Source organism: Cynocephalus volans, chromosome 6 (assembly GCF_027409185.1).
Source record: "Cynocephalus volans isolate mCynVol1 chromosome 6, mCynVol1.pri, whole genome shotgun sequence".
Classification (NCBI taxonomy): Eukaryota; Metazoa; Chordata; class Mammalia; order Dermoptera; family Cynocephalidae; genus Cynocephalus; species Cynocephalus volans.
Window position 1 is genome coordinate 66,820,449 of NC_084465.1, and position 23,509 is coordinate 66,843,957.

Here is a 23,509-nt window from a genome sequence, read left to right on the forward strand (position 1 = left end):
CAAGGGTCAATTCAATGAAAACATAATGATCATAAATATTTATGTGCTTAATAACAGAGCTTCAAAATAGATGAAACAGTAATTGACAGAATTAAAGGTAAAAAGAGAAAATGCAATCAGCTGGAGATTTTAACACCAGACAATAACTGCTGGAACAAGTAGACAAAAAATCAGCAAATACGCAGAAGATTTGAACAACACTATCAACCATGTTGAGTTAATTGATATATATGGAACAACATACCCAAAAGTGGCAGGGTATATATTCTTTTCAAATGCTCATGGTACATTTATCCATATTGTGGGCCATTAAACATGTCCTAATAAATTCAAAAGATTGTAATAATGTGGAGTATATTATCTGATGGCAATGTAATTAAATTAGAAATCAATAACTAAGATAGAGAACCCCTCATATTTGGAAATTAAACAACATACTTCTAAATAATGACTGAGTCAAAGAAGAAATCGCAAGAGAAATTAGAAAATAACTTTGAATTGAACGATATGAAAACAAAAGATACCAAAAAGAGAAAATAAAATGTATTATAAAATTAGCATATAAAACTAGTTCATGTTTTAGTACACAATGTCATCATAGCTATTTTAGCTTGATGCTTTCTGACATATGTGGTGTAAATCATTTCTCTTTCTTGTATCAGATGGGAGAGGAAGAGGAACAATAAATATGTGTGCGTGTGTGTGTGTGTGTGTGTGTGTGTGTGTACACATATAGTCATATGAACATAATTTCTGTGAATATATTAATGGGACTATATGTTTTATAGTTTAATATTAATAATATTTTAAATTTATTGGTTCATACAGAACATTTTAACATTTTTCCAAATGCCTATGTACGTATTATTACCTCTAAATTAAATTTATTTTCATCAATTGAATCATCACACAAGAAACTAGCTAACTGTCTTTTCATGTCTTAACAGTCAATTCACCCTTGCCATTTATGCTCTTGTGTGAAGGTTTTTATAAATGCTTTGGTTTTGTTGTAGTGAACAGATTATACTGTGAAATGTTTACTAAGCCTAATAGAAAATTTCACTGATTTTTGAATGAAGATTTAGGCTGTCTCTAACTTGTGAAGGAAAACTGAATAGCAGCACTATATATAACTGTGCTTCTACATAAACATGACATGTATACCTTAAATACAACAGAGTATACTATTTTTTTTTTTTTTTTTTCGTGACCGGCACTCAGCCAGTGAGTGCACCGGTCAGTCCTATATAGGATCCGAACCCGCGGCGGGAGCGTCGCCGCGCTCCCAGCGCAGCACTCTACCAAGTGCGCCACGGGCTCGGCCCAGAGTATACTATTTTTAATTATCTAAAATCTCAAGTTTTATAACTAAAAATAATAAGTTGTAGGGAATTATCTCCTGATAATTCACAAAGCTGATAGATGTTATTGTAACCTGTAAATGCACGCAGATAAATGGTTCTGTTGTTCCCTTAAGAGCTAATGTTTGAGTTCTTTGCTTGATGTGTTAGAATTTTTTAACACAATTTGGAAATCCTCTGAAGGCTAAGTATCTGAGTTAAAACTCATTAAATAATTTGGTTAATTTGAAGATGTAATATTTGGAAGGTTATCTCCAGAGCTATGTATAACGTGCCTTTTTTCTTTTTCAGTTGGAATCAACAGGGCTTGGCCTTAGTAGTAGTAGACTAAGAACAACTCTAAACAGAATACAAGAAAGCCTTATTGACCTGGTAAGTAATGAATTGGAACTAATTCCTTTGGGTTATGTGAAGTAGAAATTAGCCATTAAATCAGCTGCATATAAATGTGTGTCTATATGTATATCGAATGCCTGAGTCCTTAGTATTATATTAAGTGCATGTATGAAATAAAATGGAGGTTGCTTATAGTTTGATCAGAGACAAGAAACTAGTATACTTGAAAGAATATGATATTGGCTATATGTCCAGCACAAGTTCAAAGAGAAGAAAGGTTTATGTAAAAAATTGATGTCAGAGAATGACTAAAGAGGAAGTGAGACTTGTGCTAGATTTTGAAGAACAGGCATGGGGTTAGTGGGAAAGAGAAGAAATAAAACTATTCATATTAAGGTACAGAGGCTGAGCAAGGGCCCTGTGGTAAGAGCAGGCCTGCCTCAAAATTAGGCACATCTTTGTGATTGGGGCTCCAGTATATGCTAAAAAGTTATGTTGCAGAGAGTGTTTGGGACCACTTTATAAATATCCTTGAGATTCAAGGAGAGTTTGGATTTAGTTTCCTATGTAGTAGGGGATCACGGTCCTTGCATTAAGGTTAGTAGCAGTACAGGACTGGCCCTCTGTAGTGTTTAAGCTAACACAAGCATTTAAAATGAGAAAAAGTTTTTCTTGTGGTTGGTCACTATAGCCAGAAATTTATGTTGTTCAGAACATTTCTCTTCATCTACATTAATGTCAGGCTTCTCTGAATTTTTCTTTATTCCTTCAACCTACCCCAAGCAAGCAATCATTTTCATCTTCTTTCTTAAGCTCTATATTATGTACATACTTGTGTTATTGAAGTTTTTTTAAAGCAATGTAATCATTCATTCTTTTAAGAAATAATGAAATAATTGTTACATGCCAGGCATTGTTACAGCTGAGAATTCATCAATGCATGGAAGAGATAATTACTGTCTTCTTGGAACTTGTATCTTATTGGAGCAGAAAGACAAGTAAACAAATATGTAGTGCAGGGTCAGATACTGATAAGTGATAAGAAAAAATGAAGCAAATAGTGATAGGACAGTGATCTTTGAGCAGAGATGGGAATAAAGTGAGAGAGGCATGTGCTGATATCTCGGGGGAGCGAAGTTTGGGTGTCCATCTCCCATATCATTTGTAAATTTTTTCCCCCAGCACATCATTAAAAAAAAAAATATTCATAGCACTTACCTTGGCACATAGCATTTCTTCAATAAATGTTCATATAGTGGAAGAATAAACTCCAGTTCCTGGGTTTCACGTTTCATGTCTCAACCTGGCTTGTTTTCTTGGCTTTGATATCCATTTTCGTAGTCAAAGTTCCTTGTTTGACCCAGCCTTTTTTTTTTTTTTTAAGTCTTTGTTTTGTAAAATCCAATGACTCTCAACACCATTGGCAGTTTTCTGTGTTTTGATTTTGATTCTCCTTGTTTGATGATTAGCATAGCCTGTGCTATCAGATCTTGTTCTCCAGATCTAAGCCCACACCTGAAGTTTTTCTTGTTTTTGTCTGAAAACCTCAAGATTGATGGACCAAAATTCACCACTAGAGTCATTCACCTGGCATTTCTCTGTCATCTCTGCTACCTTTCTAGCTTAAGATTGTAAAACCACAGTTCCAGATTTGACCCTTAGGGTGTGGATTTATGCTTCAGGTTTTGCCACATGATGCATAATGAAATAGCATGACCAGCTGAACAGTGGGACCAAAGTAGCTATTCTTTGAGACAGAGTGCCACTCATCTACTTGATAACAATGTATCTGTGTCATCTGTCTGACTTCTGTTATCATTAGATAAGTTTTTTTCCTGAACTGGTATAGTTGTCAAATTTGGAGATATATTTTTAAAAAACCAACTACACTTTCCCTCCGCCAATAAATAAATAGGTAGATATGTCTGTTTCTTTTTCTATGGCACCTTATCTTTTACAGATATCTTTTCTTTAAATAACTCTCCTTCCATTTTTGAAATCAAAAGATGCATGTTGGATGAGAAGACCATGTAAGCAGTCATTCCTCCTTCACTATGTAAGGAGCACTGCCCATTGACAAGGTTTCTGTAGTGTCCTTATTCTTCTGGAGGATAACACTCCATGCAATACAGTAGTTTTCCTGAATTTTTCCATTAGTTTTCCATGTTTTTTATGTGTTGAACTATTACTCATACTGATGAGCATTGTTTTATTATGTTAGAAAATGTATTTGTCATTTATTAGACCTTGATTTTAGGGTTTTTTTTTTTTTTTTTTACGCTGGTATATTAATTTTCTTCACTTCATTAATTTGCCTCTACATTGGCAGAGAACATTAATTGATTTCTTGCTATTCGATATATTCTTTGGCTATTAAAATAACTTATAGCCTAATAAATCTGGAAACAACTACGTGGAAGTAATATTTTTCCTTATATTGCTTTTCCAAGTCAGTTAAAATCTTCACAAACACTTCTTTTTGCTAATTTTGTTTTCTCCATATATATTCTATAATTTTTAAGCTGTAAAAGGCAAAATGGAATCATTGTGGTCTTAAAAATGCCACCTGAAATAATTTATCATATAAATTTAGTGTAAACTGAGAAAATTTGTTTGACACATCAAAAAAAGTCTAATAAAAGCTGTAAAAGAGGAAAAGTAGGAAAAGAAACTGGTAGAGGTGATAATGGGACCAGAAATTTGAATTTTTAGTTATCCATTTGATGATGCTAACTAAATTGTTTGCTTTAAGACCTTTGGTCAAGTTTCTCTCTTTGATAATAAAAATGTAATAAATTTGAACAGGAAAGTATGAATTGTCTTTCTAGTAGTAAATTAGTAGCAGAAAGTGAAATGTGAATTTCACTGTGAGAATAAAGATTGATTAACGTTGCATTTTTAAAAGTCTTTAACGGGTTATATCCTTTAATTATTATACTGGTGTAAACTGTAACACTGACCCAGTTTAGTAGCATTTCCATTTAAGTGTGCAATAAGTACATACCATTTATTTAAGTCAGCTTGACATTTTTGTGGCTCTCTTGCTGTCTTCAAGCATATTTCCCTAAGTGTAAACACAGAACTTTTAGCCTTTAAGCAGATGATTACCATAATTTTTATGCCTAAAATTCCAGTGTTAACCGGGAGCAAAGGAAGGCATCCTAATGAAAACCTTTTGGGGGGAGGGGCAACAGTTTCAGAGATCTCTGAAAGAATGTTTTTTTGTGAAAGAACTCTGTAAAGGGGAACTCAACTCACTTGTGTTGGAGGTACGAGGGAGGTAGGAAAGTGCTTTGGTCCCTCCCGTTATAACAGAGATAGACTGCACTTCTCTCAGGCCATGTTTTTTCTCTCCTTGCCTTTCATCCCCTTCTAACACCACCTCCCTGTTCTAGCCCAGATTAACTAGTTAGTATCTAAAGTCAAAGAAACTTTTAGTTTTAAAAAATGTTGTATATATGGTGATATTATAAAAGAAGGAAATTCGAAAGTAACTGTTATTGTAAGTGTGTGATATTTCTGGTGACCCTTGAGATATTTTAAGTCTGAGATTGTACAATATTGTCAGGAAGTTCATTTTAGATTTAATTATAAAATATCTTTAAAACAGGAGTGTTTGATGCTTAGGTATTGTTATACTATTAGAGTATAATACTCCAGATTTCTAATCATAAAACCATAGAAGGAAGCTTATCCGTGCTCATTTAACCTGTCCAGTATTTATACATAACTAGTAACTACTAGGTATGCTTCGCTTGAACTTCTCCAGCGTTAGGGAACTTATAACCACCCAAAGCAGCCCTTCCTGCCTTACAGTCTGCCTGATAGAATGTGCTTTGTTAGGATGTAGCAAAATCTGCCTCTCTGGAACTGTTTTCTGGTATTGCTATTTCTATCCTATTGGGACCACTTAGGCTAGTTTAGCCATTTTGCCCAAGTGAGCCATCTCTTCTCCCAATTCCTTTATTAGTTGTTAATGCTTCAGAATTTCAGGTATCCTCATCATTCTTTGACTTGTTATGAGATAGATATTTACAACTCTGAACTAAGAGGAAAATACAGAGTGCTATAAAAGATGCTGGAAGTAGACAGAAGGCAAGGAGCTATGTGATGAGGGTGCAGGACAGTGGATACAAGATAGTTGGGTGGTCTTTATTATTAATTTGTTCAACAAATACATGTTACATGCCTAGGTACCTCTGATGGTCACTTCAGTGGGAGGAGGCAGATAAGGAATAAATGAATATCTAATTTAATGTCAGATTGTGTTGAGAGCTATGAAGAACCAGGTAAGAAGGATAGAAAGAAGAAAGAAAATGTGTTAGTCCATCTTTGTTGTTTATAATAAAATACTTGAAACTGGGTAATTTATAAAGAAAGAAAATTTATTCCTTACAGTTTCAGAGGCTGGGAAGTCCAGAGTCCAGGGAACACATCTGATGAAGGCCTAGTTGGTGGGTGGTAACTCTTCTGAACAATGCAGAGTGTCACATGGCAAATGGCTTGAGCTGGAGAGAAACTAATCTCCTCACTTGCTCTCCTTTTAAAGCCATCAGAATCACATCCATTTCTTCATGAATGTATCAATCCATTCATAAGAGTACAGTCCTCACAGTCTTATCACATCTTAAGGGTCCCATCTTTCAGTTACCGTAATAGGATTTCCCACTGTTAACACTGAAGATTAATACATGAACCTTTGGGGGACACAATTTAACCCATAGCAGAAAGGGTACAATTTTATTTGGGTAATCAGAGAAGATCCCTCTAAGAAGGTAACATTGAAACGGATCTCTGAAGGAAATAGAGGAGTGAGATACCTGGATGAGAAGTCATTTATTTAACAAACATTTATTGAGTGCCTGTTTATCAAACACTTTATATATGATGCCAGGCACCATTCTGGGAGTCAGGGATACAATTATTGGGGTGGGGGTGGGGGCAACCAGAGAAAACTCCCTACCCATGTGGTGCTTATTTTCTAGTAGGGAGAGAGAATTTTATGTTGAAGGAATAGGAAATGCAGAGGCCCAGAGGTGGGAGCCTCAGGAGTAGCAAAGAGGCCAGTGTAACTGGAATGGAGTAAGGAAGAGTATCATTGATAGATGAAACCGGAGAAGTAGCCAAGGCTTGGATTATGTAAGGCTTTTACTCTGAGGAAAATGAGAAGCCACTGAAGAGCTTCAAGCAGAAGAGTTAACATGATCTGGCTTAATTATTTAAAAGATAATTATTTTGGCTGCTATGTATAATAGTTTAGGAGAAGGATGAGGTGGCTTATACTGAGATGTTAGTGGAAGAAGTAGTGAGATATGGTCAGATTCTGGATCTGTTTTGAATGTAGACCTATCAAGATGTGTCGATGTATTAGAAGGTGGGGTATAGAACTGAGAGGAGTGAAGGGTGACACCCAACTTCTAGAGAATGGAGGTACCATTACTGGAGATAGAGAAGACTTTTAGGAGGGACCCATTTGAGGAGGACACCTTGAGCAGTTTCAGATATTAAATGCACTGAAGGTTAGAGAGAGGTCAGGACAAGGTATGTAAATTTTGTTATTGGCATGTGGATGGGATTTAAAACTGGGTCTGGATGAAATCATGTAGGTATTAGACCGAAATCATGTAGTGAGGGCATTCTAGTGTTTAAAGGTCAGGGAGAGGAGGACAAAGTAGCAAAGGAGACTAACAAGTGGCCAGTGAAATAGGAGAAAAACCAGGACGATGTGGTGTTCTGGAAACTAAGTCAAGAAAGTTTTTCACGATCAGCCATGTAGGATGCTGCAGATCGGTTTTATTCTCATCACAAAGGAATGATAAATCTTTGTGATGATGAATATGCTAATTACCCTGATTAGTTTATCACACATTTTATACATGTATTTGAAATATAACTCTGTACCGTGTAAATATGTATAATCAATACAAGTCAATTAAAAGATAAATAAGAAGTTAGCAGAGAAATAGAATTAAAAGATAATACAAATCTTTCTGTGAACTTTTTGTTTGTTTGCTGCTGGCTGATAAGGGGATCTGAACCCTTGACCTTGGTGATGTCAGCACCATGCCCTCCCAAGTGAGCCACCAGCCAACCCCTCCATGAACTTTTTGAAGTACCCTTGCATAATGGATATTCAGGATTGACTGCTACTGGATTTTGCCCTATGGAGGTTTTTGGGGACTTTGATAACTGTTTCTTTGGGGTGGGGCACACAAAAGTCTAGTTGGAATGGATTTGAAAGACCAGGAGAGGGGAGGAAATGAAAACTGTTATCATCATTATTGTTATCATTTTCATTAGTTAGACCAATTGAGGACCTGCTAATGCCAGCAGGCATGCCAAGGTCTTGAGATGCAAAGATGATAAAAGTGGTCTGCATCCTCCAAGAAGTCTCAGGAGGTAGGGGAGTCAGGAAACAACAGATAATAAAGCGCAATTTATGCCGTAGGAAAAAAACATGTATCTGCATGTATGCATTTAGATACACATCCCTTGACATCTGTGGGGGCTTGGTTCCAGGACCCTTGCGGATACCAAAATCTGTGGATGCTCAAGTCAGTGTTACAAAATGGTGTAGCATTTACATATAACCTACACGTATCCTCCTGTATACTTTTAAATCATCTCTAGGTTACTTATAATACCTAATACAATGTAAATGCTATGTAAATAGTTGTTATACTGTATTGTTTAAGGAATAATGACAAGAATAAAAGTCTGTATATGTTCAGTACAGATGCAGTTTTAAAAAAAAAATATTTTCAGTCTGTGGTTTGTTGAATTCACGAATGCAGAACCCATGGATTGAGAAGGCCGACTGTAATAGGAACACATGTAAGATACTAATTCTTCTTGGGAGACTGAGAAAGTATAGAAAGGTGGTGGTACATGAGCTCAGATTTTAAAAAGTGAGGCAAGCAAGAGCTTGGCAGACCAGGGGAAGAGAGCTAGTAAGACAGGAGTCTCAGGAGAACAGGTACAGCAAGTAGTCTAGTGTGGCTAGACCTTAGGGGCAAGGAACGACAGCTTGAAATGAGGTTGGCAAGGTAGCTGGTGTCAGCAGTAAGGGAGTAATATCATGATAACACATTTAGACTTTGATCTACTGTAAGGAAGTGATCAAGGCTTCTGATACCAGGGAGAGGTATGATCACATCTCTAGTTTAGAAAGATCACATTGATATTATAGTAAAGTAAGCTAGATAACTTTGTGGAATCTGGAGCAGAAACAGAAAAAGGTAGAGACAGAGCGCTGTAGTCAGGGGCTTTTAGAATAGTCCAGTCAAGACTGTTCAGGGCCCTGGGGCCTGGCTGAATAGTGACATCTGGAAGGAACAGGAGAGGTGTCTATTTAGGCATGTTTTAGTGATTGATTGGATGTGGGAGAGGAGGAGGGGCAGTCATGCATGACTGCAAAGTTTCCCACTTGGATACTTATTACATAACCATCAGAATTAAATAGCACAGGCAACCAATTGGTATCAAACAGTACCTAATTTTGTGAATTATTATTGTTTGCTGGAGTGAGGTTATTTCCTGTTTAGTAGAGGGAAATAAATAATGGAGATGTGAAATTGATTAACTTGCATAGTTCCATGATCCTGATTCTCCCTAGAGGAAGCTCAGTTATTCCCAAAATAACTTTTAAGTACTAATTGAGTAATTAGAGATTGAAAAGAGACATATCTTTAGGAGAAGATAAGAAATGAAAAAGAACTAAAGAAGAATAAAGCCATTTTCTAACTTGAAAGGTTTTATAAATTTATAAAAGTAAATTACTCCCAGAGTCTTGTCTTTGATGTCTCTTTTATTCATATGGAAAATGTTGGAGATTTGTGACTATATAGTTACTTTAAAAAGTAATCTAGATTTATATTTCGTACACTTTTAGATTTGTTTACATTCAATTTTGTGGTAGAATTTTCTTTGAGGGTCTTTTAAAGGTATTAGTTATATTTGCATTTAAACATTTAGTTGTGCTGTCTCCTCATATGTTCTCACCTTTAGACTCTAATGGAGATAACCATTTAATGTTTTTCCTACTGAAAGTACTACATAAACTGCAGAGGTTATATCAAATAGTGTTTAGCATCTCTTCTAGCTCTGTCATTCGGTGTTTCAATCAAAACTGAAAACTTTTTGCTAAATGATTGAGTGAGGGCAGGAATTAATCTGTATTTAGGCAAACTTAAAAAAATGTAACAGCACTTTTGTACTAGGAGCTATTGTATAATTTACATAGCATTTTTTTCTGTTAATTCTTTTGTTTTGTAAATTTCTCTTCTGAATTTTTTTCAAAATGTAATAAATGAAGTTTTTTGCCATGTCAGTACCGGAAAGCCCTGTACTTAAAATTATAATGTCCATTTCTGATTCAACTTAATTGTCATTAAAAATATATTTGGTTGTAAAAGTTCTTCATGGCTTCACACGAAATGACTTTGAGATGATAATGCTATTAGCTTTGTTAGGAGTCATTCATTGAAAACCAAAATAACTTTTTACAACAATATTATGATATTATTTATATTATCATTATTTACAGTGCAGTTGTGATGGATGTCACTACCTTGACCTCTTTCCTTTCTTTCCCCCCCAAAACAATAATTAAAACTCTCTCTGACATTAAATATAGCAACTACTTAAATAACTGATGTGATGGTATAAATATTCTAAACAGCAATCTTTCATCTTTGCTTTACAAAGGGAAGCTTGTTCACCTAAATGTATCTTTTTTGAACTGTTTGGAATGACTGGTAACTCTGTAACTGCAGCCTTCTGCTGCTCTATCAGCTGCTTCAAGTAGCTGATGTAGCACCTGCTTAGGTAAGATCTCCTCAAGACATTCCCCTGCTCCCCACAAAAAAAGATGGCCAGGGTGCCAATAGTTCAAGTGTTTTTTTGGATTTTTTTTTTTTTTTTTTTTTTTTTTACTGTTTCCTAAGAGCTCAGTAAGAGTTATTTGCCATGTGTTGAGCATATGTTAGAAACTCTTCTTGTGCCAGTCTCTTTGTTTATAATATGGAATATATTTCTATGAAGTCCAAAAATGTACATAACTCTTTTTCTAGGCACTGCTTTCCTGGCATCAGAACATCTGGAAAGTTAAATTAGTAATGAGAAGATTGCTAGTGAGCAAGGCATCAGATAAAAGTCAAACTGAGAGATTTAAAGTCTGATGTGTTTTCCTGACCTCAAATTAGACTGCATCACTCCTGTTGACAACACGGTTTACCTGAATCAGTGGTTCTCTTCTGGACAGTGCTCCGGAGCCCAGTATTCCCTCCTCTCTGGGTGTCCCTTTCCTTTCTTCGCATTGACCATCTTCCTTCTCGTAATAGTCTGGCTCCAGACCTATACAAAAAACTGGTTCTGTTTCAGTTCATAACTACATTCTAGTCCTGCCTTCTTGAGATTATACCAAGGTTACCTTGATTAAGATTTGGGTGTTATATTAATCCGTTTTGTGTTGCTGTAACAAAAATACCCGAGACTGGGTAATTTATAAGGAAAAGAGGTTTATTTGGCTTACGATTCCGGGGCAACTGCATCTGGTATGGGCCTCGGGCTGCTTCTACTCATGGTGGAAAGTGGCAGCAGTCAGCAGGGACAAGCAGAGCACATGGCGAGAGGAAGCAGGAGAGAGGAAGCGAGAGAGAGAGAGAGATAGAGAGAGAGAGAGATAGAGAGAGAGAGAGAGAAGGTGCCAGGGTCCTTTAAACAGGTCTCACAGGAACTAATAGAGCGAGAACTCACTCATTAATCCCCCCTCCCCCAGGGAGAGCATTAATCCATTCATGAGGGATCCACCCCCATGACTCAATCAGTTTCCAACACTGCCACACTGGGGACCAAACTTCCACATGAGTTTTGGTGGGGACAACACATCCAAAATCCATCAGGTGTGAAAACCATAATTTTGGATTTTACCAGCTGGGTTCCCAAGGGGCAGTCTCATTTCCCTCACAAGTTCTTGAGGGGCATCTCACTTATTTTGTCTCTATGAAACATCTGTCAATTCATAAAGATTCCTTGTTGGCAGACTTCAGGTCATGCACAGATTGTAGGATATAGAGTTGGATGATATTAGACAGGATCATTTTTACTTAGTATAAAAAGGAAAATCCCAATAGTTACAAAACAAAAGCCGGAAAAACAACAACAAAAAAACCCCCCAAAACTGAAACTAAGTATGTGCCTAAGAGTATTTTAATTGTAGTTGTAGTTTTGTCAAAATCATGTGGTTTGTTACTTTTGGACTTGCTATTTATTATAGGTTGTGTGTGTACTTGTGTGTTATATTTCCAGGAAGTTTCAGCCGATCCTACCGCCACACTCACAGCAGCAGAAGAAAGAAAGGAGAAGGTACCAAGCCCACACCTCAGTCACCTAGTGGTTTTGACATCTGGGGATACATTGTACGGGTTGGCAGAAAGAGTGGTAGCCACAGAATCCTTGTAAGTTGTTAAAAAACAGTTGCTTTGTCATTACATACTTAGAAACGTTATACAAGTAAGCATTGTATAATTAGACTTCTAGCTACATACGTCTATCACTTCTAAATATCACTTATGTATTTCTGAGAAGGATATCCTAACATCGTTTACCAATCAATTTTTAAAACTCCATGGTTGGTTTTCAGTTATATAAAGGGAAGGAAGGAAATCTTTCAAGTTTTGACCTTTAGCAACATGATCCTTGCTTTAAGTAAAACTTTTTTAAAAAGTTTTAGTATATAGTTGTTCTTTATATTTTCCTTTTGATGACTGATGAGTCCGGAAAAACTGTAGTTACATTGTCAGTTTAGTGTTGAATATAGTTGACCCTTGATGTCAGCAAATATGCTTCCTGACCTTTATAAATCCCCAAATTTGTTAATACAATTAAGGCATATCATTTCTTCCATAAAATGTAGTCCCATATAAGAGCTTTTGCATGCATAACAAAAAGTTGAAAAACAGTATTCAGTTGTAGTGCATCTGCAGGCAGTAGTCCAGGCTCATTCTCCAGCCAAATGACTTCCATTGCTGTACACCAGCCTCCTGCACCTGTGGTTCATTTGTATGTCTCAGCCAAGTTACAGTTTGCTGCATGTATGAACGTTTGGGATACTCTGGAAAGTGTTAAATGTTGAATCTGTGAATTCGAGAGTCTATTGTGAATAATTGAATGGGATCTTTAAAAGAAATCCTTTAAAAAATACTGTTGTATTCTTTTTTCAATTGTCTGTGTTATCTGTGCTCATATCTTAAATTCAAAGCAGCATAACTCTGCACATTATGGTAACCTGATGAGCTCCTTTGAAGTTATTCTTCTTTCACCTCTACTTCCATTCAGTGATAAGCTTAGCATTAATTATTATGTCGATTGTAAATGAATGTATCAAGTGGTAGTATAAGATAGTGCGCTAAAGTGGAAAATAATTTTAATTGTTAAAGTTTTACTCAGAGATCTCAAAAGATTGCTTGTAAAAAACCGTTGACAGGCTGTAAGTCCAGTATGGTTTGTTTACACAGCGGGTTATTTATTCCCTTTAGGGTATTCTTGGCTGAACAATTTGAGTTTCTTCAGCCACATCTGGATGCTGTGATGCCTGCAGTCAAAAAGCCCTTTCTTCAGCAGTTTTATTCTCAGGTCAGAGCTGGTCTTAATTATCGTTTCAACTGTGAGCAAGATATCATTTCAACTGTCACAAATTATTTAGGTTTTTTTTTACTAGAGGTCAGTCTCTAAACCCCAGGAGAGGTAGATTGAATATTCATTTATTCACTCATGAATTCCAGTTAAAATAAATACTTATTGAGTATTTATAAAATAAATACTTATCTATACCTTTTAGTCCAGTGAGAGAGAGCGCCAAGTAAAAGTATATTTATAGTAAGGCATGATGAGTGCTATGATAAGGGGAAAGGGCAATGACAGAGTGTTGAACCCAGACTGGAGGAGGAGAGGGGCTGTGGTTGGGAGAAGCTTGTCTGGCAAGGCTGCCTGGAGGAAGTGATATTTAAACTGGACCAGCCAGGCAGAGAGGGGGAGCTGGGGATATATTTCAGACTAAGCAGATGGCATATATGAAGACCAGAAGGTGAGAGAGCATGGTGCAAATGAGCAGCTGAGGAAAACCCAGCTTGTCAGAGCCGGGAAGAGGGCTGGTGACGAGAAAGCGGGTGGAGTGTAAGCAGGAGAGCCACATCATACAAAGCGCCCTTGGCCAGGAGCTTTATCCCAAGGGCACTGGGAAGCTGCTGCAAGGTTTGTAACAGGTGAGCAGCATGGTCAGGTGTGTGTTTTAGAAAGAGTTCTTTGGGGGCAGAGGAATTGACTTTCGATGAGATGCCTAGAGACAGGGAGACCCGTTTGAAGGCTGTTACAGAATTGCAGGTGAGAAATGACGGAATCCTGAGGTAGGGTGGTGGGGATGGAAATGGAGAGAAGGAGAAGAATTTGAGAAATATTGGCTAGTCTCCATGAAAATCTCTAGGTCTTTTATAGTTGTAGTGTCAGTGGCCTCAAGTTTATTGAATTTCTCAAAATTATGTTTTAAGTAAGCCCTTTTGCCTCCTAGTTAAAATATTTTCATAATTTAAATCTCCAAGTGTATGGTGTTTTCCTTTCATATATGATATATATGAGAAATGGGCAAAATAGTCTTTATAAAGTGTAATACTTTTAGAAAATAATTGTTTTCATTTCTGTGAAATTTATTTCAGACAGTCTCAACTGCCAGTGAACTACGCAAACCAATTTACTGGATTGTAGCTGGAAAAGCCATTGATTATGAACAGATGCTGCTTCTAATGGCTAATGTGAAATGGGATGTAAAAGAAATTATGTCACAGCACAACATATATGTAGATGCACTGTTAAAGGTGAGTACTCTGGAAAACACTTTCGCTAAAGATCATTCCACTAAGAGAAATGTTCCTTTATTGCAATGACTCCAAAGTAGTGAGTTATGACCACACTTCTAGCATTGTGGTGTTAAAGTCCCTGAATTGGAATAGGCTTGCTTTCTGAATTTTATGTCCTTTTAGATCTAAGAATACTTTGTAGATTTTTTGTTTTTGCTTACTAATTTTCCATTTTGAGTTAGACTTTGATTATTGTATGTCATGGCTGACTTTCATATTATGTAATCTCAATAGTTATGACTCTAATGACAAGAAGCTATTTCTGTTTAATAAGAAGTTATTTCTGTGGTTTAGTGTGTATATTCATTAGCAAGAGACCATATTCCTGATTATTTCAAGTTGTTTTTTTCTAGAAGTCCCATTACTTTTGCAATGTGTCAGGCAAACACCTCTTTGTGTTTAATAACCCGCATTTATAAATTTCCTGGAAAGACTTTAGTTTTTTTCCATTTATGCATGAATAGATATTCATAGATCTCCTGACATGTGTCATGCACTGATAGAAGTGCTGGCAAAATAGTTGTGAATTAAAGAACTTACATGCCCTCAAGGAATTTCCATGCCAGTGCGGAGATAGCCTTAAACATAAATAATTGAGGTGTAATGATGAATAATGCTGTGGAAAAACAAACAAACAACAAGCCAGGTGGAGAGAGAGAGAGAGTGATAGGATGTGGGTCATGTGGGAGAGGAGAACCATTTGTTTATTGTGGTCAGAGAGGACTCTGATAAAGTGAGAAGGTGAAGGAAGTAGGGAAATGAGCCATGTGGCTGTCGGAGGTGAGGAAAATGTCAGAGAATTCAAGAAGCTTTCAGAAAAATTTTGCTTTTCATTTTTGTCAATGAAAAGAAAATTGGCCTTTTTAAACTCCTGACTTTTATCCCATTTACACAGTCATTCTTACCTGCTTAACCCAAGGCAGTCAATAATAGCCTGGAGCACCTGAGAACCTATAAACAAAGCCACAGATTAAAACAGAGGTAGCCGAGTAGCAAGTTCTTCTAGTGTGCTGACTCCTAGCAACTCTATAGTACCCTTCTGGAGGGCTGGGTTGGAGACTATGAAGCTGTCCTCAGACTCAAGGGACTAAGGGCGTCATGATCAGTAAGCAGCATCTGGGAGCTTCTATAGAGATGTAAGGAGTGAATGACAGCAAGGATGCTCTGTATTTGCCACCCTGGAATTCAAAGATCAATGACCATGAAAAATAATCAAAGGAAGAACTTTGGTGTCTAGAGCACCCAGGAGATTTCAATTGCAAATTTTCATTTGGAATGTAAAAGATCAATGTAGTTTATAAATAATGACACCCTCCTCCCCCATTTTAAACAATTCTGTTTTTGAAAAGTTGATTTTATTTTTATGACATACTTAGTCCGTACGAGCTGCTATAACAAAATACTATAGACTGAGTAGCTTATAAACAACAAATAGTTAATTTCTCACAGTTCTGGAGGCTGGGAAGTCCAAGGTCAAGGCTCAGGGAAATTCAGTGTTTGGTAGGGGGCCTGATGTCTCACAGATGTCACCTTCTTGCTATTTCCTTATGTAGTGAAAGGGGTAAGACAGCTCTCTGGGGCCTCTTTTATAAGAGTACTAATCCCATTTGTGAGGGCTGTGTCCTCATGACCTAATGACCTCCCCAAAGGCCTCATCTCCCATCACCATCACCCTGGGAGTTAGGATTTCAGCATACGAATTTTGGGGGAACACAGACATTTAGACCACAGCACATTCTAACCAAGGTGCTCATAGGGATGTAAGGAAAAAGATTTCTGTACTCAGCAAATATACATACTAGAAGGAGTTTACTTATGTTAATCTTAATTCTAAGAAACATAAATATTATAAGAAAGAACCAATGTTATTCATATTATTAATCTGAACCCAATTTTTAGCAGCTTAAGGCCTTCCTTAAGCATAAAGGTTAATTATCTGTGATAACTTTTGTTCCTTTTATTACTTTTCCAAGCCTAAGTAAGCATTTAGGTGAAAGCAGCCTGCTTTTGTTGTTCCAAAAGAATCATAAGCAAAATGAAATGATTTTATTATTCATTTAATAATAAGCATTCTTGAACATTGAATTTAACAATAAGTAGAATGCTGTTTGGTACAGTAAGCATATAGCTTTATTTTAAAAATAGAATATTAATGAAAAGTGTTAAATTTTGATTCTTGAAATCCAAAGCAATTTACTGTAGCGAATGCGTAAATAAATACAAGGTACTTGAAAAAGTTCATTGAAAAACAGAATTAAAAGATAATGTGAATCTTTCCAAGAACTTTTGAAGTACCCCTGTACAGTAGCAAACACTACTGCTCTGCTAGATCTATGAAATGACACAATAAATGAAGAGCAATTATTTATTTTACTTTGATTTTCAAAGGTAAGCTTAGTGAATTGACGATCCACTTTTAAAAAAACAGTTAAAAGCAATGAACTGTTAAAAAGAAATCAGCAAGAAAAATTGTGATTTAGGAAGCAGCGAAAGAGCACAGGATAACACAGTTATTATGTGGTATTACCAGCTGGACTGGTAATGTTCAGGTTAGATTTTTTTTCTCCTGTGTGTTGTTGGAAAATTTGAACACACCTTAGTCTTTTTTTCTTTTTTTGGTATGGAGATCTGATTCCATGGCCGTGGTGTTATAAGGCTGTACTCTAACCAACTGAGCTGACTGGCTGGCCCCACCCTTCAGTCTTGACTTCTAAATATTGTGTAGCTTCCTATTTAGGAAACTAAAGAAAAATGTCATTTTAAGTTTTCTTAAGTTTCTTTGAAATATATTGCCAAGGAAGGTCAATGGCATTTACTTTTATAAATGAATATATTTAAATGATAATAGTCCAAAGAGACCAGAAACACTTTTATTGAAGAGTGAACGATCTGCTGCTTTCATTTAATTTTTTGGAGTTGTCTAAATTAGTTATGTGTATTTTTATTTTTAGTATAATCATAAAAGTTAATAAAGACTAAAAATGTTCGGTTTTTCTGTAGGTAATAGAAAATATTCTGTTTTGTTTTTTTTCCTTTGTACTAAAAATTTGTAGTTATAAACATGACTTCTGAATCATTTGGTATATAATAATTTATTTACTTTCAAAAAATGTTTAGGAAAGAATAATTTATCATATTGCTCTCTAAAGAGTATAGCCACAATTTACAATTGTTAAATCTGAGTTGAAAGCTTCTAAAACATTTTTTTAGAACTGTGTTTCTTGAAGATATTTTTAAAGCCAAATCAGGTTATTCAGCTCTTTTAATCTATACTGACAATCACTGAAAATTTTGAGATGTAGAAACATTTTGAAATTAACATTGTTTAATGAGTTAATGACACATTTCTTTAGAGATGAAATGTAGTGTACTCTGTACTTTAACATAACCTATTCAAATTGGTGTGTGTGTGTGTGTATGTATTTAAACCTTCACACTAAGTCCAAATTCTCTTTGGCATTGTCACTTTTTGTTTTACTTGGTTTTGTTTTGAGTCTTTCTAAAAAAATGTTTTTTTACCACATTTGTGGGAAAGCATTGTGGCATTAGAATGATATTCACCAACAACCACAATTTTTGTCTTCTTAGGAATTTGAGCAGTTTAACAGGAGGTTAAATGAAGTTTCTAAGAGAGTTCGGATACCGTTGCCTGTGTCTAACATACTTTGGGAACATTGTATACGATTGGCTAATAGAACTATTGTGGAAGGGTAAGTTCTTCATGAAAGCATCATCTGCTTCTTAAATGGTAAATTATAATATATGAACAACATTGTATGTTGTTACTAATAAATGGAGAGAATAAGTAGAGAGAATGATAAATAGACAAGTTTAGAATATAATTAGAGAAGAAACCTTAAACCCTACTGTGCCTATCTCTGTCTATGCTTTCTTTTCTTGCTGGTGAAATAGAACCAGCTAGTAGACGATGAGGAATGTAGAATCTAATGGTGATCTGAAAGTTAAACTAATAATAGTTATTATTACCTAATAACGAAACTATTATGATTATGATGATACCTAATATTTATCGAGCACTGTGTATCCAAACATTTCACAGGATTATATCACCAAGTCCTGTCATAAATTCTCTTTGACAGTTACTATTATTCTCTCTGTTTTATCAACAAGAAAACGTAGGCTCAGGAAGCCAAGGCTTAAACCGGTTAAATAACTTGTCCAAGTTCACATAGTTTTTAAAGGCAGAGAAGGTGTAAGAACTCCTGATTTTCTGATGGCAAAGTCCTCATAACTCCTATATTAGCATTCATCATCGTATTATTATTATTATTATTATATTGTAAATGGTATAAATCTTTCATGTGTTGAGTTTACAGATCTATCAGTAGTAATTTTCTCACTTACTCAGAGACCGTGCTTACCTGCCCATAACATCTAGAACACAAGTAAGAATCAGTAGTACATTTAAAGTATCCCTGAAAAGCAAACAGCTGTTTCAGAGACCATGCCCAATGATCTAGAATTGCATGTCAGTTGAATTTTTACACTATAACTTATGTGATTTCTCTTTAATTCTCACTTGTTATAAAAAAGAATGTTTTAGAAAATGGGAAGGTTGTGGTGACAAGCTGACAATAGTCTTGGCACTCTGTATTAAAACCAACAACACACCAGCAGTGCTGTAAATCATAAAATGGCTCTATGTCAACAATCATGACTGAAAGTATTTGTAATAAATTTGTTTAGTAAACTAGAAAAGTGGATAATATATGTTAGATTTCTGTATAAAGCACTTCTTATTGTTTTTTTAAAAAAGGCTTGGTCACTTTAAATAAAATAAGCTTTAATTTTCTTGCAAATTTCCTTAGGGGAAGTACCTCATTCCCTAAGGTTGAATTTTCCATGTTCTGTGTGACTGATTGAAGGAATGAGAAACTGATTTACAAGTAATAAAATGTACTGTTAGGGTTAATATATTCATTCTTATTACTAGTCCACCATAAAACACAGTGTTTCAGTAGTGTGGGGTGTCAGAAGAAGTCTGTAAACTTTTATTTTGGAAAATGTGTATATACTTTCTATGCTTATACACTTACACATTGCTTTGATTTGCCAAGTGTTCAGAAAATTATTGCATTTGTTTCCTTTGCATTGAATAGTTACAATATTAAACAATTTTATAAATTAAGATTACTTTGTAGTATTCAAAGCTTAATTTTATAAATAACTGTTGGCAGCCGATTAACTAGAATACCAGCTTAACTTTCTTACAGATAATTATGTTAATTGGGTACAGAGTACGCTGGTCTGTAGACCAACAAACAACCTTAAAGTTTTTCAGTTTCTCTGCTTTGCAGTTGAGAAAACTGAGACCCAGATAGGTAACATGACTTTTTTTTTTAACCAGATAGGTAAAATGACAGAACATGAACACAACCTAGTCCTTCTGATTCAAGGCTCACGTGCTGTATGTAATTCCTGTAACTGTCTCATTTCTGGAGGATCTGTCCAAATGTGGGTTATAGAAAAGTTCAAGCCCCTAAAGATTTCTTTTTCTTACTATCCCATTATGTATTTTTTTATTATTGTGTATCTTAGATATGCCAATGTCAAGAAATGCAGTAATGAAGGTCGTGCCTTGATGCAATTGGATTTTCAACAGTTTTTAATGAAACTTGAAAAACTAACAGACATTAGACCCATTCCTGATAAAGAATTTGTGGAAACCTATATTAAAGCCTACTACCTAACTGAGAATGACATGGAACGCTGGATCAAGGAGCACAGGGTGAGAGCTGGAAAACATTTAATTAAGTTTTTTCTTTTCCTTTGTGATGTTCTTGTCTGGTATATTAAATTCAAAATCTTGAGAGTGAAATATAAAGAAACATTTGTTTTTTTAACATAAACTACTTAGGTCAGTTCATTACCATATTCAGACTGTATCTGCGCAGTGCCCTTTGCCTAATCAAATCTTCGTGAGCCGTTTGTGAACTGTTATAGTAATTATCTAGAAATATAGCCAAAGTCAGAATGTTAGCTATGTTTTTTCAGAGCTGTATTGTAGGAAAGGCTGAAGTTGTTTAACATCAAGATAACTTGAATACAGTAACATTAAAATGATTCTTAAGCTATAGTCTCTTATATATCTTAAACTTTATACTCCTCAATGAAATGGTTAACGTTCTATACGCACTGGCATGCATTAGTAATGATTGACAATATCAGTATTTAAATGGCTAAATTTAACCTGCATCCTACATTAGATTTTAAATTTAATATAGATTTGATTATTTTTCTTTTGTATGGATGTATAAATAAATAGAGAAAAATACTATTGTTATTTAGGGTGCTGAATTTTTGACACAGTTTAACTCAGCGTATGTCACCTGAGCATGTTCAGTATACATAGCTTGTCTGTACGATTGTTTTATCATTTGTCTAGATGGGTAGTATGTGAAGATGGATTTAATGAAAATATGGGAAGTGTTAAAGTCATCACCAAATCTTGTTACTTTAATAACTCTAATGTTTGTATTTACTTTGGCTATAAACATCATGGGTGAAAGCTAAGTACAATTTTATTTCATTTGGGTAAGGAAATAAGGAATTATTTATATTTACTTTATCAGGCTTGGTCTTTTTTTTCCCAACACACTAAAAAGACAAAATGAACAGTAGCCTCGATTATTACTGTGTTTTGTGAAAATGTGCCCCATTGAAGATCAATTTCAAACCTTTGGAAGCCAAGTAGAAATGTATCTGTTATTTTCAATGATTTTGATAAGTAAGCCAGAACTGAGAAAAATTTCACCTTGTTTACCTCCACTGACATTTTGAGAACCAAAATGCAAAACCCAGATACAGATGGACTGCTAGAATCCATTCAGTGAAGTATGCTGTAAACCCTTCAGGACTGGTACTGAGGAAGGGATTTGGGTAAAAAGTGGCCATGGAGAAAAAGCACAGCACTTAAATTAAATATCCATTATTTGATGAAGGAATGATGCCCATTTTTGGATTCCCTCTTTTAATATAGCAGACTGAAATTTTTTTGCTCAGTATTTTGGAGGAGCTTTAATTGATTGATTTTCTCTTATTTGGTTACGTTTTTCCAGCAATAGCAGGGACTCTGTCGTATCTTCCAGGGAAACTCCCCACTACGATGAGTCCAGTGCTCGATGACGATGGATATTCACTGAGTACTGACTGTTTAAATGCAGTTATTTACCAGGTGGTGAGAAGTGCTCTCAGAGGTCAGATACACAAACTAAGCAGTTTGCTGAGTTCTTAAAGTGAACTCTGTGTCATATTTTGAAATTGCACTATCTTTAGTGGTTACCTTCAATAAAGACAGGTTTTCTTATTAGATTATAGTATACAACTCCCTCTGAGCTCTTGCTATTCAACCTCTAGAACCAAATCAATATGCAAATATTTCTATGAATCCCTGTTCATTCTCAGCAACTCATTGTCTGAAATCCAGGAACCAGAGAAAGACCTGGGTATCGAAAAATACTTATAGTCTTAATTTTTTTTATGAGCTACCAATGACAATATGAGGACTTAAAAAACAGTGACTTTCTGATCCTTCTCACCTTATTCATTTATTTTATCTTAGAAGAGTTGTTCTGTTAGTGGAGATTTTTTTAACTAAAGTGTTTACAAATGTAGAATGGCAGAAAAATAATCAGTAGCATTTTTAAGGTTTGAAATGTCAGTGTATTTTGGTAACTCAATAACAGAGACTGCCACAGAAACAAAGTGTGTGATCTTTAAAGTAATAAAAAACAAGCATGTCTGATTATCTTGGCATATTAAGACAGATTCTGTTTCTTCCTGTTTGAAATGTACACTACAGGATCCTTATTTCCTAAAGTTGCAGTTCAGTGAACAATTTGTCTTCCATTTCTGAAGTATAGTTTCTATTGTTTTTTACTGGTCTGTAGTGCTTAGTAACCACGCACTGACACTCAACTATCTGCCTGTTCTTTTGTTGTGTTGATCAAATACTTATCTTTAAGTGTACTAAATTTGGATCTTCCTTCTTTGAGCAGGAATATTCATCAAAGCAGCTGACCAATCTGGTGAATGTTTGCCTGGGATCTCATATCAATAAGAAAGCAAGACAAAAACTTCTAGCAGCAATAGATGATATAGACAGACCTAAAAGATAATGAATACAGTTCTTTTTCCTCAATGGCATTGATCTTCACTGAACATATATGACATGAAAGCCAATTTTTCGTGCATTCCCGAACCACTATTTGCTAAGAAAACTTTGTGCATGTTCGCTCCACCTGGAAAGTGGAAAACATCCAAGCGCGTGTGGTGTTTTCACATGACTTTTATATGCTCTGGTCTCTTCTCTTTGACTTTTGGTCTCGTTTGCTGTAATCTTTTCCTGAAATGATATTATTGCCTCATAACTATTGTTAAGTTACTGCAATGATACATTTTAAAGAAGAATGTACCATAAGTATATAATTAGAATAAACAATGATTTAATATATCTATGAGCAGTTTATGGAGAATGGATATATGTTGTCATGTTTTTACCCTCTGAACTTGGTTCTTAATAAGTATAATATGAGAGGGTTAATGTACAGTATCTCCTAATTGTAAGCACTGCATGAGAATTAAAAAGTATATGTAAGTAAAATAGTTGAAAAATCAGTATGTTTTCTGTGTTTTAAAATGTGAAAATTTATGTCAGGGTTAATTTGGTTATAACAAAGTGATCATAAATGATGAAATTTAATAAATACTGTGCTCTAGTACATTCAGCCTATGTGAGACTGCATTTTGGTACTTTTACATGGTAGGCAGATATCATGAAACTAATTCAATTTTTTAGCATGTTCTAATTTTAATTATTTTATATCTTGAAACTAATGGAGAAAAGTCATTTCATTGAGTATACCTTTTCGGTACCTGGCT

General features: G+C 35.3%; 1 protein-coding gene across 2 annotated transcripts in view; it reads left to right on the top strand.

The window, feature by feature from the left end:
• Nucleotides 1-23,281, top strand: part of VPS50 (VPS50 subunit of EARP/GARPII complex) — a 120,932-nt gene extending 97,651 nt beyond the window's left edge. Inside the window, exons 22-28 of one of the 2 annotated variants that reach the window (XM_063098871.1) lie at nt 1,653-1,733; nt 12,006-12,154; nt 13,235-13,331; nt 14,408-14,566; nt 18,197-18,318; nt 20,168-20,357; nt 22,627-23,281. In XM_063098871.1, coding sequence (XP_062954941.1) covers nt 1,653-1,733; nt 12,006-12,154; nt 13,235-13,331; nt 14,408-14,566; nt 18,197-18,318; nt 20,168-20,357; nt 22,627-22,746 — 918 coding nt within the window. In that variant the 3' untranslated portion in view covers nt 22,747-23,281. Of the gene's footprint in view, nt 1-1,652; nt 1,734-12,005; nt 12,155-13,234; nt 13,332-14,407; nt 14,567-18,196; nt 18,319-20,167; nt 20,358-22,626 lie in introns of those variants that run through there. The other variant, XM_063098872.1, reaches the window with a different exon arrangement.
• The last annotated feature ends 228 nt before the right edge of the window (nt 23,282-23,509 follow it).